This window comes from Cavia porcellus, unplaced genomic scaffold, assembly GCF_034190915.1.
Source record: "Cavia porcellus strain 051 isolate PalLab524CR breed Dunkin Hartley unplaced genomic scaffold, mCavPor4.1 scaffold_22, whole genome shotgun sequence".
In the NCBI taxonomy this organism is placed as follows: Eukaryota; Metazoa; Chordata; class Mammalia; order Rodentia; family Caviidae; genus Cavia; species Cavia porcellus.
Window position 1 is genome coordinate 24,173,143 of NW_026947505.1, and position 17,763 is coordinate 24,190,905.

Sequence of the window (17,763 nt, forward strand, 5' to 3'; positions counted from 1 at the left end):
CCCCCAAGACTTTCTTTTCACCTGACCTCTGCCCAGAAACTCCAGACTTCCTGTAGGACCCTAGCTCACTCTTTCTCCCCTTCAGCCTGTCTTCACCATTGAGGACCACCGCTGCAGGCCATGCAGGTGCCACTGTCTTCCTCCTTTGTCACCTGGCTCTCCCCTCCACATCCAGGGTGAAGCCAGAAGGCTTACCTCCTCCAGGGGGCTGCCCTTCACCCCCTCCCACCTACACCATCAGGGTCCAGTTCATAGTCTTGTCATTCTTGGTTTCTGTCTTTATCACTGCTTGCATCACTTTGTTTTATAGCTACTTGCTTGGGGCTAAGCTGCTTCCTGCTACAGCCAGCAGCTCCTAAAGAACTCTTGGTGCTTTCCTGGAGTCAGTGAGTGGCCGCATCCATTCCTCTTGTGAGCTTGGGATTTTTCCTCCTTATTGGGTGAAATGATATTCTTCCTGAATCTTTCTCACCCCAGCCTTTACTTTGTGTCCTTGGTATCTTTCTTCCAGCCTTTCCTTTCCTTGTCCTTCTGACCGAACCCTCCTTCTGTCTCCTCCCTCTCCCTGGTTTACTTATCAGAGACCTCATCTCGGGCCATCATTGTATCTAATTCCATAACTCCATGAGATAAGGATGTGTACAGCTGTGACTGAAATATGTGGTGAATGTTTAAATAAAAGTTATAGTAAAAGACATTATTTTAATCCTTCCTTGTTTTGAATTCAATTCTTTCTTCTGTATTTTTTTTTTTTTATCTTTTTATCGGTACCAGGGATCGAACTCACGACCGCCTGCTTGCAAGGCAGGTGCTTATGCTGCTAAGCTAAATCCGCAGCCCCAAATTCAATTCTTTCTGGCCACCGAAGTTCTGGAAGTCCTTTTACCTGAGTGGCTGGCTGTGTAAGATCTGATACTGTGACTGCTACTCCTGAGTGCCATTTAGTCAAAAGGCAGGTTCATAAAAACATTTATGGTGCATAGTCCATCAATCACACTCCTGGATGGGGCACTGTGCAATCTCTGGCTCCTCCTCAAAGGTAAAATGAACATGAAATAGAAAGGTTCTAAAGTGATTGAAGCACTGAGGTCACTACTGCAGTACCACTAAAGACACTCATGAAAGAGGGCTTCCAGAGCTGCTGTAGACAGTAGCAAGAAAATGGGATCAGTGCAGTAAGGAGGCGGGGGAGTATTTTGAGTGGGGTTAATAGCAATGTGTATTTTACTGCAACACATTTTAAAAAATTTAAACATTCACCGTATTTTTCAGTCGTATCTTGTATATTGTACCCATCTAGGGGAGGAGTGAGTGGAACCTTAAATTTTCTGATGTAACGCAACTAGTGAGTGCCAGAACTGGGATTTTAACACAGATTAACACTCTTCTTTATAAGCTCTATTGCTTCTCAGTAAAACTTTGATAAATCAGATGATGTTTTGCCATGGGATGAACTGTTTTGTATAAATTACAAATGAATCTTTAATTTACCTGTTCTCATAATTTGGACTTCTCTGCTTGATTTAATTGGATGTGCATTGGCTGTAAAACTGAATGAATTTCATTTCAAAACAAAACAGAACAACCCAAACTGATTCTCTACACTTTAGCTGGTTGTTCTAACTACTAATTAACTTTAGTTAGTCTGTGTCACTGATTTCTTCTATGAAGATAAGTTTTAGTGTTAAAAGTATAAAATAGTTATTTTCGTCTTAATCTACCAAAACGGAAAAGCAAATTATCATGTAGGCCAAATCTAGTAATGGACAACTGGCCAAATACTACATGCTAGAAAGTATTTTTTTAAGGAGTGTTGGGTGTGACAGGGTTGTGACTATCATCTTGTCATTTATTAATTTGGTTCATTTGTTATTTTTATCACTAGGCTTCATCTCTTCCCCCTCCCACTTTTCTATAGCAGACTGTAAACCCTCTGAGCTCATTACATGAATACAGCTAAGTTAGAAATAGAGAGGAGAGGAAACTTCTCCACTGAATTTGTGTCAGTGCTTAAAAATGGGCATTTCTCCCTGTGATTTTGTTGAAAAATTTTCCTTTTCCAGTGAAAGATAACGAAAAGCTCCTTAAATTTTTTCCATCCATGTCATTTTTGTGTTTTGTACATGGACATTAAAAGAAATGAAAACTTTATATCATAGTTGACATTTTTAGTATCATGTCCTGATACTTATCTTTAAAAATAACCACATGGTTAGGGATAATGGATAGTATGTAAGGAATTTAGAAAAAGAAGCAGTCTTGGTTTAAAGGAATTTATTTTGGACATTTTAGTTTTGATAATGTTAGGGAGAAAACTCCAGAAACACCCTAAAAAATATGCTGTCAGATAACATACTATTTTAGTAGTATGTATAGTAGCATATATAGTATTTCAGGAAACTTTTATTTACATTTGAAAAAATGTTTTCCTATCACACCTTCTGAGAGATTATTAATAATCACCACAAATGCTTTCTGGGTCCTCACCTCAGACGTAAGGAGCAGACTCTTCAGGCATAAGACTTGGCCATTTGCATTGTCACAGGCTACCAAGTCATGGTGCTATTCATTCAAGGCTGATGGCAGTGGACAATCATGCCCCCAGTAAAGACATACAGATGTCTTACCCCAGGTTCAATTCATTGTGAATGTTGCGATTGTTTCAGTGTACTCTATAACTTTACTGTTTACGGACAAACAGCGATGAGTCAATACTACTTATTTTAGGTCACATAACTCTCAGATTTTTTCATGCAGAAAATTGATCCGTGACCTTCCTAAGAGACAGATATGGAGAATTTGGTAGAGGTCTGGGGAATACTGAGTTTGCAACTTCTTTAAGGGAAGAAACTGAAAACAACATAGCATTTAACATTAGAAATCCGTCACATGATCATTTACGGAGAATTAAATATTAGCCTGGGAAGTTTAGTTTGGAAGCTTAGCGTATGTTTGGGGCAAAACATTGCAAAGGAAACAACATAGCTCTTTTACTGAATTCTGTATCATGAGGCTTCTGTGGCAGCCTGTGGCATTCTGAGATTGCTGTCATGAAACCCGGCTTTCTGCTCTGTTCCTGAGCACTGTATCAACAAGTCATTAGAGCCTCTCTTGACCTATTAATTTGGATTTAAATGGAGCTAATGCCTGTATGTAACAGGTGGTGCCATCCTTGGAAGAACAGAACATAGTCCCCAGAGTTTGTCTTGTTTCTTGAGTAACTTGTGACTGCAGTTTTGAAAGAAGCTCGTAGGTTTTTCTGTTGTGTGTAGGACTATTAGACGCTTTAGTATTATTCAGTTGTACAGATGGTGGTTATTCTCCAAGATCCTTAAAATAGCTTAAGAGCTCTATGTATCTTTATCCCTGAAGTCCATTTGCTTCATCTTGTTTTGAGTCATTACCGGAATGCAGAGGATGTAAAAGCACTCTTTCTGATATCCAGCATCTGTCTGTTCACTTAATCCAGTTCAGGATCAGAGGTTATAAATGTAAAGGGAAATGAAATGGGGTCGGGGGTACTGCATTTCTATTTTCATTTTAAGTCTGCATGGAGCTTTGGAGCTCCTCAAAGATCGTGCCACTTCAGTTTGTCACTGTGTTGGGGTGACCAGCCTCCTTCGTTTGGGGCTGTCTTTCTGAAGTGCAATGTTGTGTGACCCTGTGCATTTTATTATGAGGCACAGTGGAGAAGGCGTATTCAAATCCTACATTCCCAGCTGAAACTGAGTTTTCCTTGAGGTTTGCGAAAGGGATTGCATTTTCATCTTGACTTATGCAAACTTACCTCTGTTCTTGCTTTATAAGACCCAGCAGTGGGAACGGAATCTGGAGAAATTTCACATGGATCTGTTCAGAATGCGCTGCTACCTGGCCAGCTTACAAGGTGGGGAGTTACCGAACCCCAAGAGCCTGCTTGCTGCCACCAGCCGCCCCTCCAAGCTGGCCCTCGGCCGACTGGGCATCTTGTCTGTTTCTTCATTCCATGCTCTGGTAAGTCCCAAGGGAGGCTGTCACAGGACCCTTCAGAGAAGATCATATTGCTTCCCTTGCTGTAGCTTGGTGCCATCAGCGCTGTCTGCTGTTACTCCAGTAACTGACAGGGTCACCCAGAGAAAATGGAAGGAAGGAGACTATAAAGTGTCCGTATGTCTCTCTACCGCTGATTCTGAGAATCTAGTTGTTAGTGGGCAGCTAATACACATACTCAGATCTGCATCTGCCTTCTTGCCTTTCTGTCCTCATACCAGTGGTCGGGGTGTTTCTGAAGAATAGCATCAGGGCTGTGAAGATTGAAAAGCTAATGGAAAGTGCTTGATCTATACTCCAGAGAGTCTTTTAGGCTTTTCTGAAGTCACTCCTAGTTTGGTGACTTCTATGTCTTGAACTGGCTCAGTCTGGAAGGTCTATAGGTTGTTTCATTGGTGCTGCTGCCTACTGTGGTGAGGTCTGAATGTTGAACTATGTTTGTGCTCCTAGATAAGAGATATCTGTATAATGGGTATATTTCTGGTGTCTCAAACACACAGGAGTCTTTGATGCTGATCAAAATGTATTTATTATAAGCAGAATTTATTTTGGTTAGGGCAACTATCAGTTTTCTGTGTCATCCACAAAATATACTTCGAGATTTTTTTAAAACTGTGTTTTAAATTAGGTATGTTCTAGAGATGACTCTGCTCTTCGAAAAAGAACACTTTCACTGACCCAACGAGGGAGGAGCAAGAAGGGCATATTTTCTTCCTTAAAAGGGTTGGACACCCTGGCAAGGAGAGGGAAGGAGAAAAGAGCTTCCATCACTCAGGTGAGTCCCAGCATGGGAGGAACAGCAGCCTAAGTGGCCTTCCTGAGACCCCTTCTTGTCTGCCTGCTGCAAACCATTGACGTCCATACGGGATGGAAGTTGTTCAGGAATCAAGGCCATCCAACTGTAGCGTAATCTTTTGCCCCTGCATGAAATATACAGGTTGCTCTGTCTGCTCCAACATGCCTGAAGAAGCAGGCGCACCTTTTGTAGTGTTTTGGAACAACAACAACAAAAGATTTATTAGAAAATAATCTACACCTTTCACTACCTTAGTACCAATACTTATTTTTTCCATACCAATTATGTCAAAATGAATGTAGAAAATTAATAATTCCCAGAGCCACTGCAACTGAGTTCTACTGATACTGTTAAATTTTTTTTTGCTTACTCAAGCCTTAAAATAAGGGGCTGGAGATTTAGCTCAGCAACATAAGCACCTGCCTGGCAAGCACAAGGTCATGAGTTCAATCCCTGGTGCCCCCCTCCAAAAAAACAAAAACAAAAATCTATGACAGGATCTTTGGGCCAGGGATTTAGCTCAGTAACATAAGCACCTGCCTGGCAAGTGTGAAGTCATGAGTTTGATCCCCAGGATCACCAAAAAAAAAAAGAATTTCAAGCCTTAAAATATGAAGCAGGTAGTTTGTCAGCCCACTTACCTGGCACACGTGGAGAGCTGAACCTTACCCCCCTGTTCACTGGCACCGGAGGTACAGAGCTAGGATGTTCACCTACCTGAGTCCAGAGTCCTGAGTTGCTGGACAATTGCTGCTGCATATTTTCCCTCAAAGGGGTAATGGCTTTTAAAACATTTTATCAAGAAGAAAGCTTGATTATTTATTGCTAACATATCACCAAGTACAGTGAACTATGTTCAAGGCATTTTTGAATATGCACATCTGAAGTATTTCATAGTGCCTGTAATATAGTTTATATTACTGAATTTTATCTTGTTGATTTATTTATATTAGGATTATTAATTTTTCAAGCCATTGAAAGATAAAAGTTAGATGATCTAATCATATAAGTCAACAGGCAAAATGTTTTTGTATTTATTTTCAGTGGGGTGCTATTATTCTGAATATGCCTTCAGTGTCATCTGAGAAATTCATGTTTCTTGAACTTTATTATCTGATTTGTATATGGCTCTTCAACTGTGGAACATACTTTTGTGAATTAGATAACACTGGGCTAGTATCAACATCTTAGGCCTGCTGAAACAATAAATTTAGAGGTAGTGGGAAGTGGGTTGGTTGAAAGACAGAAAAAATGCATGAAACTTATTTTGTTTTTTTGAATAAGGTCTCATTGTGCAGTTCAGGTTGGCCTTGAACTCATTATTTAAACCAGACTGGCCTCAAACCCATGGCAATCCTACCTGCCTCAGTCTCCTGAATGCTGAGATTACAAGCGTGTACCACTGTGTCTAGTGCTGCATGCAACTTCTTTTATATGACCACAGTTTTTGTATACGCCTGCACCTAAAGAATATCACACTTTAAAGTACATATATTTTAATAGAGTTGTAAACAGTAATTATCTGTTGGTTGTAAATAGAAACATTTTCATCATAGATTGTAGTCAATTCTAAATGATTGGCCAATGCTTTCTGAATTGAACTCTGTGATGTTAAAGGTTGTTAACCAATTCTGATTTTAATCGAGATAGCCATTTAGGGTAATTGAGTGATAATTTAATAAATAACTTGATAACTTGCTTATTTTTCTTAGTTGTAGAAAGCTAATTACTTAGCATATGTGGTAAAAGTTCTCAACAGGAGATTGCTTCATAAACAAAAGCATTTGGTTGAACATTTTTTGTTTCAAAAAATGTAAAGCCAATTACAGTGTTGGTATTTATATAACTGAATAAAATTGACTTAGTTGTTATTCCTAAATGGTTAAAGATCTTAAATGTTAATGGTCTGTAAAAATTATAAGATAAAACTTGGAAAATGGTTCCTAATCTCTCCAGACACAACCACTTTTAACATTAAGTTACATTCCAAAATTTATTCTATGCGCATTAAAAAAATAATTATGAGCTTGATTTTGGTAAATTCACCAACTCTGAGATCTGTTCAGCATCTTCAGAAATAAGTATTTAGTTAAAAGCATCATCAGGATTCAGAATGACTTGAATAATAAATGGCATCCTAAAAATGTAAACCATGTTAACTCTTCATGAAGGAAGAAGGAAAGCAACTTTTCTTCAAAATTTTGTATTACAATATTAGTATAAATTATGAAATACAGGTTTTATGAAGTATAAAAAGTTGTAAATACTGAAAAAGATAGGATGTGAAATGAACACTGCAGTCATTTCATTAGTCTTTTTCCCCCTGTATCTGTCAGATATTTGATTCCAGTGGCAGCCATGGATTTTCTGGAATTCAGTTACCTCAAATCTCCACTAACTCCAGTGAGGTAAATTTGGCTGTAGGCAGCAGCCATCTTGTTTTACACTGGTGACACAATCAGTCTCAATAGAGGATGCTGATTCAGAATCTTTACATTAATCTATTGAAAATAAATGCAGTCAAAATGATAAATTAAGAGATTCTCTGGATGGCAATTCATTTTAGAGGGATCTAGACTTCTAAAATCATTTTAAAATTAGGGATATGACTGAAGTCATAATAGCTTGTTTCCTTTATCCTTCCCTGTCGCTTAGCAGTACTTAACCTTCATTTGAAGTTTAGTGGTTTCAAACTGTGATTTTTCTCTCATGATTCTTGGGGGTCTGCTCATACATGAAGCATTCTGTGCTATGTGTGTGTGAGCAGGCTTTGTATTTCTCGGCACTCTTGGTGTCTCTTCAGAGAAGCTGAACAGTGTCTCTTTTTTGTCTTCATAATTATTTATGACAGAACAAATCCTCAGAACTGTTTCTAAGTGAAGTTTGGGGCTAGCATGAAGACGGTGTGAATGCTCCTACGCCCCTTTATTGAACCTTTTCGGACTCACTTCTTGCCTATAGAGCTGTGTTTAACATTAGGGATGTTTTTCTTTAAACTCCGCCCCCATCATCTTATCTTCTGTTTTGTTTCTAAGCTCTGAATTGAACTCTGAAGTTGAGAAATCAGTCATAACAGACTTGGGCAAACTTAATATGCTTTAATAGAAGCTGGCAATATTCTTTAATAAAGTAATGGATTGGAAATTTCATTTGAAAATCATGAGGACTAGCGGAGTGTCAGACAGTGTGACAGGACTGAGGAAATTTCCAGCCCTCCTAAAATATGTAGCACAGCCACAGATGCTCCCAAGGTGAGGTTGGTACCCACCATTGGTAGTGTGCCACCATTATTGAAACTGCTCATGAGTGGCAACTCCACCTTTGGTGTAGGACAAGCCCACCTTCCTGTAGGACAAGCCCCAAATGGATTAGGAAATCTTGTGCCCCAAAACATGTTCCTCATTGACTCCCATCCCCAGGGTTCAGGGCAGCCAAAGAGTACGGTATGGGATGGAGGTGCTTGCCCACCACAGTGTCTCCCTGAAATCATACATTTTGTGCTCCCCATTTGCTGACTTGGCCATGGCAGTGGGGTAGGGTGGAGGGCTAGGAAGCCAAACCCAGATCTTTCTTCTTATGAATCATGTCATCAGATTAGTAGACTTTTCATAAGAAATAGAGCCCCAGCCCCTTTGTTTCTGTCCAGGTCTGTCACACCATCCTCCAGGGACCTGACTCGACTGTGGTGGTGGTTCTTGAGTTATTTGCTTGGTTCTTACTGTGTCTTACCTTTTACTATCTGCCCCCCTTCCAGTGTATGTGTCGTGTTTCCCAGGAAGGCTTATAAGCGGGACCTAGGTCTGGATAGTTTGTGAATATCTTCAGGTGACAACATATATTCCAAATCTATAGCACATTGTCAAGGACAAATACTTACTATTTTTACTAATTGTTTATGTTAGATTTTGTCCCTTACTAGTTGAAAAAAAGCATCTGATCTCAGTAGTTGAGAAGAACTGTTTCATCTACAGTGAAAGCCCATAGTTTTATGGTTGTATCCTTTTTAAGGAGATTATGTAAATGTCTGAGATTCTTACTTTAAAAGTTAGGAAATAACATTATCAGAGCATTTGCTGTTAGCAGAACTTAATAGTGAACTTTGACACTAAATTGTGTTTATTCAAATTGGGTTCAAGTTAGCACATTTTAAAATTTAATGGGCAAATTTCACCAAAGCTATAAGGGAAAGAGGAAACTATTACAACATCCATTTTTAAAAGCACCTGTATCTATCTAGTTATTCTTCTTTGTTTTATCTGAGTATCACTTCTGATATAGGGATGCTGAAGATGTTTATTTCATTTACGGGACTATTTTAATGGTGCCTATATTGTTTCTGTACCAAAGAACTCAGATAACTAGGTTCAAATTGAATTGCAGCTAGAACTTATTTTTTATATTTTGGGACTTCTGCTGATGGTTGGCTGAATAAATCTCACTAGTTTTCTCTGCTGATCACTCTTGAAGAATATTTATGACCTGCACAACCATCTATTTTTATACAGTGAGTGTGTTATGTCCATCCCAGTAGTCCTGAAAGGCTGCAGCAGGGGCAGGGCGGGGCACATTTTTAAATATTCCACTTTAATTGGTTCATCACTAACAACCCAGCAGTGAGTCACCCTAATTTGAAATCTGTTAAGTCTGGACTAAAGCCAGTCTTATTTGAGTGATTTTTTTTTTAAAGGACACTTTGGCTAGCCAAAAATGAAAGCTTTTCATAGCCTCCTGCCTGATGAGTAATAATGAGTCTCACACAGAGTTTGGCGGGAGGCGTTTGTTATGGAGATTGTGACAACAAATCCCAGAGGAAGTTTAGGATGGCAGCTGCCTCAGAAGCTCCTGCAGACCTGGCAGCCGCTGGGTGGGTCTGTCCTGGAAAACGGGTTTAGGGGGTCTCGCTTTTCTGTGGCAGCGAATGAATGAAGTGTTGTCATCTTAGTAGTTACTAACTATGAACTGTTAAAAAAAAAATAAAACCCCCCAAAACCTCCAGAGAACCTTCTGCTGGTTTCTCAAGTGGAAAATGTGAATGGGACCATGGCTCTTGACCATAGCATGATCTTTTTAAACAGAATGCTGATCTGGAGCTCTGCATAGCCCACACACGGGTATAGCTCATGTACATGCATGTACACACACACACTCACTCTCTCTCTCTCTCTCTCTCTCTCTCTCTCTCTTCACTTCATATAGCTGATGTTAGGGCCTTAGCCCAGGAAGGAAGTAAACACTTTCTCCTGTATGACATCTTACCATTAAGAAAACCAAGAGCAGATAATTCCCTTTGTGTTGTCTCCTCATCTCACTTGCAAATACTCTCCTTTTATCAACAACTGTGGTGGTGTGGGCCCATTTTTGACAGCCAGATTGTGATTTTGCTACTCACTTCCCGTCAGTGATCCAAGTAGTAATTATGAGCCATTTGATCCGAAAGCATCTGCTGTGAGAACACACAGCGTTTCCATTTTCTCTCCGTGCGGCGTACTAAGCAGAAGTAATTTGACATGTGGTTCCAGGACCATTAATGTAATAATGATAATAATAAATGCTTCTGTAGAAGTTGCCCTATGAGGACAGCTAAAGCAATTTGCAAATATTAACTGGTTAGTGCGCTGTGGCTGTGGCTTATAGATGTACCCGCTTTGCGGATGGCTGGTGGGAGACAGACTGTCAGGGGGCCTGGCTGCAGCAGCCCCCACAAGGTGCCCCAGGTTTTGGAATGAGAGATGATTCTCAGCAGTGCCCGGTGCAGAGCCCTGGTGATTATGCCCAGGGGAGAATAGTGTCACTGTCCAGCTCAACTTCAGACAGTCTGCAGTTGATACCTTTCAAATCCATCCTTCATATCCATCTCCCAGCTTTGCTGTGAGACTGCTGTTCTCAGTCTTTTTTAAAAGATGCAGAAATGGAAGTGCAGAGATAGTGGGTAAGCAGGTTGTCTAAGCCTAATAAGGCCAGTTTGGGGTTCAGGTTTTCCTTTTTTTTTTTTTTTGTTTTATGTTTTTCCTACCTCCATTTTGTATTTTCTAGGCACTGGAAACCTTGAATAAGCAATAGGCCACTTTTGGGAGGCATATAGTTGGGATCAGCTGGCGTGGAAGGGGAGGTGTAGGGTTTGTGCACAGCAATCCTGCCAAAAGTAGTGAATCATGGAATTTTGGGTGAATGGTTATAAAGATTAACGTCACACCTTTGGAAATGGTGTGATGGGAAAAGAATTCTCTACATGGGCTAGTTTTTTGTGTGTTTATTTTCAAAATTCTCTGTTTCTTTTATAGGTAGAGTATAGTAGAGTATTGTATATGGTTTAAAGAAATTAAAATGTGTATTTTCTGCTTGAATACCATTGACCCTTCTGGAGGAAATCAAACTGGCATTTTCTCAAAAGGACAAAGTTTACAATAGCCTACGAGATCTGTAAGCCCAAAATAGACTTATTTCCTAGTTCTAATTAATTCACATTTTCATGCTTCTTCTGCATAGTTAGATTTTACTTTTCTTGACTTGTATACACTTAAGGGATGTGTGTATTTCAGCAAAAATTGCATCTAACTTTTCCTTATCCAGTGTCTTGAAGAGCGTCTGAATCTCTGATGGCTTTGGCTTTAATAGGCACCTTCTCTCCTGTCACTCACTAGATTAGGTCAACAGTGTGCACCCAGGAAGCGATGCCTCAGAGCAGTTGTACCTACAAAGCTGTGTTCAATCAAATGTACTAGGAATATTTGTTCTTCCATTCCGCCATTTATCCCTTCACATACTTTCCTCATTGCCAGGACTTTCTTCCTTTTAATAATGAGTTAACTTCTCCTCTGGCAACTTTGGGGAGCATTAAGAATTGAATCAGAGGCAGATAGATGGCCGTGGCCTTCCAAGAGAGGATGTGAATTTCTAGGCATGGTTGGCAGGCGTGTGCTGTGTTTTTGGGTGAAGTGTGACATGTTAAGGCTGAAGGAGGATAAGGCGTGGAGGACAAAGCCTCTGCTGTGCTGCTTCTCTCTGGAAGTGGTGAGAATTGAACTATCATGAGAACGACTCTGCTTGGTGTTATGCCAGGAACCTGGGTGAGCAGGCTCATCTAATTGAGTGGAGTTAGAGGTGGGAGGGGACACTTCATGAAAGAGAGAGGGGACAGCTGTTGAAATAATGCTTAAGGACATGTCTGGCTTCGGTAGAGCAGACAGAAGAAGTTGGGGTGGGCATGGGTCTCAGGGCAGGAGTAGTCCACTCCAGGGGAATGCCACATGAGCCATTTTTGTTCCACTGGAACATGGCTAATGCAGTAGAATAGTGGAAATGAATTGAGAGCATTAGATCATTTCTATCTTGTGGGGAGTTGACTGTCAGGCTGATTTTCTGTATAGCATAACGTTGATGCATGCAGGCGGATGCCAGACTTTCAGAGCTAAATCCCCATAGAACTGGCTTCACTAGTTGTTTGAGTTTGAGAAAGTTCCTAAGATTTTCTGTATCTTTTCAGCTTTTAAGCAAGGGGTGGGGGGAGGGGGTCATGGTGCCTGCCCTGAGAGGTGGTTGTGAGTGGTAAGCGAACTGGCAGCAGGTCGAGAGTTGATTTCCTTTGGCCTCCTGTGATGCAGTATGGACAGGATGGGGTCAGGAGGGCATAGCTGTGGATTTGTGTATCATTTTGTGTATGTTCTGCTCGGATAACAGTGTCCAATGTTATGTTTCTTGAGGGAATCAGTCCATTTTTTTTTTTCTCCAAAAGGGCAAAGCTTAAAATAGGTTATGAGATCTGTAAGTACCACACATATTTTTAACTGGTTATAATTAATTAATTCCACATTTGTAATGCTTTTTTTTGTCCTCCAACGGTTCTGTTCCCAAAGTGCAAAATTAAATAGCAGTGACTGGACTGTGATTTCCTCTGGCCTTTCTCTTCCCTTGGTACTTTGGGTTTTTTTACTCCACAGTGACCTCTGCTGGAGTTTCAGTTTCCTTCTTAAGAAGCATCGTGCCAGAATTGGGGCCTGCACTTCGAAGGCAGCCCCTGCTGTTGTCAAAGTACCTGGTTGCAGTCACTGTATAGCTGAAAGTTGCACATGACCAAAAAAAGTTGCACCTGGGAAAATGAACCCGAGAAAACATGCGGCCCACGTGAGACAGGAGTCTTCAGGAAGAGCGGCGTCCAGGCTGGTTCCTGGCATCCCTGGCTCTCGGCATCTGCTTCTCTTCGGTCTTTCTTTCTCATTGGCATGTGAGGGGACATTCATTCTGGCTGCAATCTTCCTTCCAGGAAAATGTGCTGAAAGTGACAGATCCAGAAATGTCACTAAAAGAGTTGAGCACCACATTTTCATAAAGATGACACAGAAAAATGGATTCTTCCATCACTTTGCCCAAACCTTTTCTTTGGGATTTCTTTATGATATCTATTATACCTTTTAAACCCTATAGAAGATGATCTTTTGGTTTGTGTTTTAAAGATGCATGAAATTAAAAGTGAAATCATTCATTAGTAATAAGTGGTATAAAATAATCTGGTAGCATTGAATCCGCACATAATATTTTCAAGTAGATAAGTTGTGTTCAAATGTATGACTCCCTTTGTTTACTAAAGTTATGTTAATAAGGAGTAAGGTTGAGTAATAATTATAATAATAATGTCCTATTTTACAGAATAGGTGCTCAGGCTTAGCACAGTTGATGTCTTATACCAGGTCACACTTTCCTGGTTAAGTGGTGCAGTCTGTGACTTTTTTGTTTCCTGCCATGCTAATAATTCAAAAACTGAGCTAAAGGAAAAACACTTTAAGTTGCTTAATAAATGTTAGCTATGTTTGTTATGGAGAAAAACATATTAGCTTAAAGTCATCAAATGCTTATGGTGGTGAAATTTGGGAGACTCTTTCAGGAAAGACTCCTGACGTTGGTGTGTTTTGGGAGATTTCCTAGCTGTGTCTATATGTGAAATAGCTGAAGGATGGAACAAAAATTTCCCCTGGACTGAGAGTTAGTTGGAAAAAAAAAGAAGGAAAAAAAAATGTCTTGGAATATGTTAAATGCAATTTAAGGTTAGGATGCAGAAAGGTTTCGGTGGCCACGGGTGAGAATTCATTGGAAAGGTGGATTGCGGTTAAGATGGAAATTTCACAGTGCCTTGTCACCATAATCCTGGAGCAACAAGACCAAGAAGCCCACCCACAGGTTGCAGTGTTCTGCAGAGTTAAGTGCAGAGTGCCACAGAGGGAAGAAGGCGGGGTCAGCTGACTTCCCTGACTGGCTCTGGCTGCAGCTCTACCAGTGTAGGATGAGTGCGGAAGCGCAGGCTGGTCTCCTCGGAGGGTTGGAAGAGGCCAGTGATGTGAGTGGTATGCAATGGTTTATGGTATCTGCTCCATGAATGAAAGGAACAGCTTTTCAGTACTTTCCTTCATTTGTTCATCCAACCTGTCTGCATTTTCTTCTGGCATCTAAAAACAGGTTGATGAACTCCTGCATCTGTATGGGTCAGCAGTAGATGGCGCTCCCCGAGACAACGCCTGGGAAATCCAGACTTACATTCATTTTCAGGATAATCAAGGCGTCACTGTCACAATCAAGCCAGAACACAGAGTGGAAGATATTTTGACTTTGGCATGCAAGGTAATGGCTTATGCTGAGTAATATAATTCTGAATAGAAATGGTATTACACTGCTGTCTTCTGATTTTGGTCATGTGTAAGACCTCACTTTCTATGCTAGGGGGCATGTTAGTGTATTTGTTAATATACTTTATTAATTTACAATCTCTTGCTCCTTCTCTGTAAAAGAACGAGTTGTTAGACCATAATCCTATGCCTCCAATAAGAACCTTAATTATCTCCCTTGGATTCTAAATTTCTTGTATCTAGAATGATGTTGATGTCTATTGCTATTTAAGTTACTTGGACATGATGCTATATATGAATCTGGCATAAGCTTTGCAGTGGTTTCATTTAATCATAAGCTATTTGATTATGTTTCTCCAGTTATGTAAATAATTCAAAACTAGTAACAGTTCCTTCATGGAAATTGATATGATTTGATATTTTTATTCATTATTCAAACTGGACTTTATTGCCAGTATGAAGAGAAAGTATATAAAACAGTCCATGGAGATGAAATACAAGCACAGATCACAATTGTGCACCACCAGGTGGCACACTAGAGCTTAAATAGTTTAAGTTTACAGAAAAAGTGCACTCATATATAATATAAAAAATAGTATAATATAATATAAAAAAGTAGTCCTTTGTAACTCTTAGTAGATGTGAATAGTTTAATTCTAGGTAGGCCCTCATTGGTTACTTGGGATTTGAATCCTTAAGATAATATACATTTATATATGTAGCTTCTTTCCTTGGGAAGTTAATTACCCTTTGCTCCAATATATGTTGGTTTTTATGTAACCAACAGTGTTTTTCAGTATCAATAAAATTCATTCTCATACTGATAAGTTTTCTAGGTATTAAAAGTGTGTCAGATGCAGAGGGTAATTAATCCTCACTGGAGCATAGTCCAGAGATAAATTTCTCACTGTTAAAACTGTGATGAAAAAGGGCAAGAAAGGAAAACAGGGTATGTGTGTGTGGCTTTTGCTTTTGAAAAGTTTAAGAATATGAAGTTTCCAATTCTGAAGTCCACAAGACCAGAGTTTGTTTATATTTTATATGTTTCTTAGGATAGTAATAGAAAACAACAGTAAGGTGCAACTCATTACATAGAGATGTAATTTGCTGAAATGTTGAGATATATTGTCAAATATATTCTACCCTAATTTCTTACAGCTATGTCCCTTGCCTTTAGTGATAATTTTTAAAGAAAGCCTTCTTAAAGATAATTATTTGTCCCTTCCTTCTTGTGCATTTGTATTTGAGCTCTTCTTTAAAGTCAGCAAATTATATTCTGTCTTCTTTTAGAGAAATCTACTTTGATTTTTAATGAGCCTGTTAAGCAGTGATGAATTTAGAAAGAATATAAAATCTGAATAACTTTCTTCATAGATGAGGCAGTTGGACCCCAGTCACTATGGCCTTCAGCTTCGGAAATTGGTTGGTGAAAGCATTGAGTGCTGTATTCCTGCCCCGTATGAATACGTGCAAGAGCAGGCAAGTGTGCGTTACTTTTATGTATGTGTGTGTGTGTGTGTGTGTGTGTGTGTGTGTTTGGTTTCTTGAGACAGAGTCTCACTATGTAGCCCAGGGTGGTCTTGAACTCACAGTGACCCTCCTATGTCAGCCTCCCCAGGGCTGGGATTATAAGCATGTGCCACCATGCCTGGCTAGGTTGGAAACACAGTCTTCATCTAAAATGACTCTTAACGTTTTTAAAATTTTGCTATGAAAAAGTGACAAAATCATTTTTAAGACATCATTATATCAAATTCTGTGTTTATACCTTTTGTAGGTTTATGATGAAATAGAAATCTTCCCACTAAATATTTATGATGTGCAACTCACAAAGACTGGGAGTATCTCTGACTTTGGTAAGTTTAAGGAGCCCATCATTAGGAAGTCACTGGGCTTATCTTTGCCTGTCTTACCCTGGTATCTTTGGGCCTAGTTTTTTTTTTTTAAATCACATTTTCAGAAAATATGATACTAGTTTCCGAACTTTATCTTTTTTCTTTGCTATTTACTTATATTAGCAGACTAAGAAGGTATGTATCAGTATTGAGAAAAATGCCAAAGTAACTAAAAATATTGCATATTAAAAATCAATGAGACATTTGGAATGCTGGCTACAGTTATAACTCAATGGATTAACTGTTTTCCAGGTTTTTTTAAGCAGATTAATTCATGATTCCCATGACAGTGCTTACATCCCTGGTCTTTGTTCTTGGCTTCTTTTACCCATCTGGAATCCTGACCTTCCCCCAACCCCCACCCCCACCTTTCTCTCTGATAATGTAAATCTTATCTCTCTTTCCATAACTAAGTAAAATTCTAATCTGATTGCTTTTATCTCTCTTACCTGAGTTTTAGAGGTCGGCACTTCCCAAATCACTTTGTGGGGTTTAATTCTTGCATTTCTTTTGGTCTACATTTAAGCATAACTCTAAGCCGTTTGCAGACTGTGCTCCTCTCTCAAGGTTCGTTTCTATCTTTTATTGTCTTTTAAAAGCAATATTTGGTTCATGATCAGTGAATATGTCTATAGAAAGGCTTTTTTTCATCTTAAGAAATACGTTAACACAACCTAATTATTTTCTTTAAAATGGTTCAAGTTGATAATGTTAAAATTTCTTAATTACATAATTGCATAATGTTTACTTCTTAATTACATAATTAGTTTTTACCCAAATGTTAGTTGGCTTTTCTTTGACATCCTGTTAGCTTTTGTCTGTTTCTCTTGGCTGCACTTGGCTTGCCACGGCTGCCAGTGGTGTCTTCTTTGTGTTTGAGCAGCTGCAAAGATCATTTCAGTGACCACAGTCTCTGGATTCTGCAGAGGAAGTGAGGGCTCATAGGGAAATGGGACGCTGTTCTGCTCCTCAGAGAAGCCCAGCAGTCAGGCAGCATCTGCTCCTGGCCGTGGCCTTGGACAGGAAGGTGTCCCCCAGGCAGGGGAGATGCCCTCAGAGCAGGGGTATATGCAGGTCATACATCATGTTTAGGCAGTGCTCTAGCCATCCAGGTTTTTTTTTTTTTTTTTTTTTTTTTTAAACATTAAAGTGCTTACCCACATGCACAGTTGACTTTTTTCTTTTTTTGTATTGAAGTGAATATATTTCTCTAAGATGGCTTCAAAAAACCAAAAACTTACATTGTGCTAAAGTAAACACAACCTAAAGGGAGTATTGTTCGAGCTGCTTGAAAGTGCCCCATTGTGTGGCATTGAGTCCATTCACATGCGTCCTGCCACGGCCGCTGTCCATCTACAGAACTCATCTTCCGACACTGAAGCCAGCTGTACCGCTAAACACTAACTCTCTGCTCCCTCCTGGGTGGACC

General features: G+C 39.6%; 1 protein-coding gene across 5 annotated transcripts in view; it reads left to right on the plus strand.

Annotated features, from left to right (window-relative positions):
- The window catches only part of Tiam2 (TIAM Rac1 associated GEF 2), a 193,919-nt gene that overhangs the window by 116,257 nt on the left and 59,899 nt on the right, over nucleotides 1–17,763 (plus strand). For all 5 annotated transcript variants that reach the window (XM_023564560.2, XM_063232930.1, XM_013151077.3 and 2 more), the window contains 5 exons: nucleotides 3,808–3,993; nucleotides 4,658–4,804; nucleotides 14,273–14,434; nucleotides 15,814–15,918; nucleotides 16,217–16,295. In XM_023564560.2, the coding sequence (XP_023420328.2) occupies nucleotides 3,808–3,993; nucleotides 4,658–4,804; nucleotides 14,273–14,434; nucleotides 15,814–15,918; nucleotides 16,217–16,295 (679 nt within the window). The remainder of the gene's footprint in view (nucleotides 1–3,807; nucleotides 3,994–4,657; nucleotides 4,805–14,272; nucleotides 14,435–15,813; nucleotides 15,919–16,216; nucleotides 16,296–17,763) is intronic.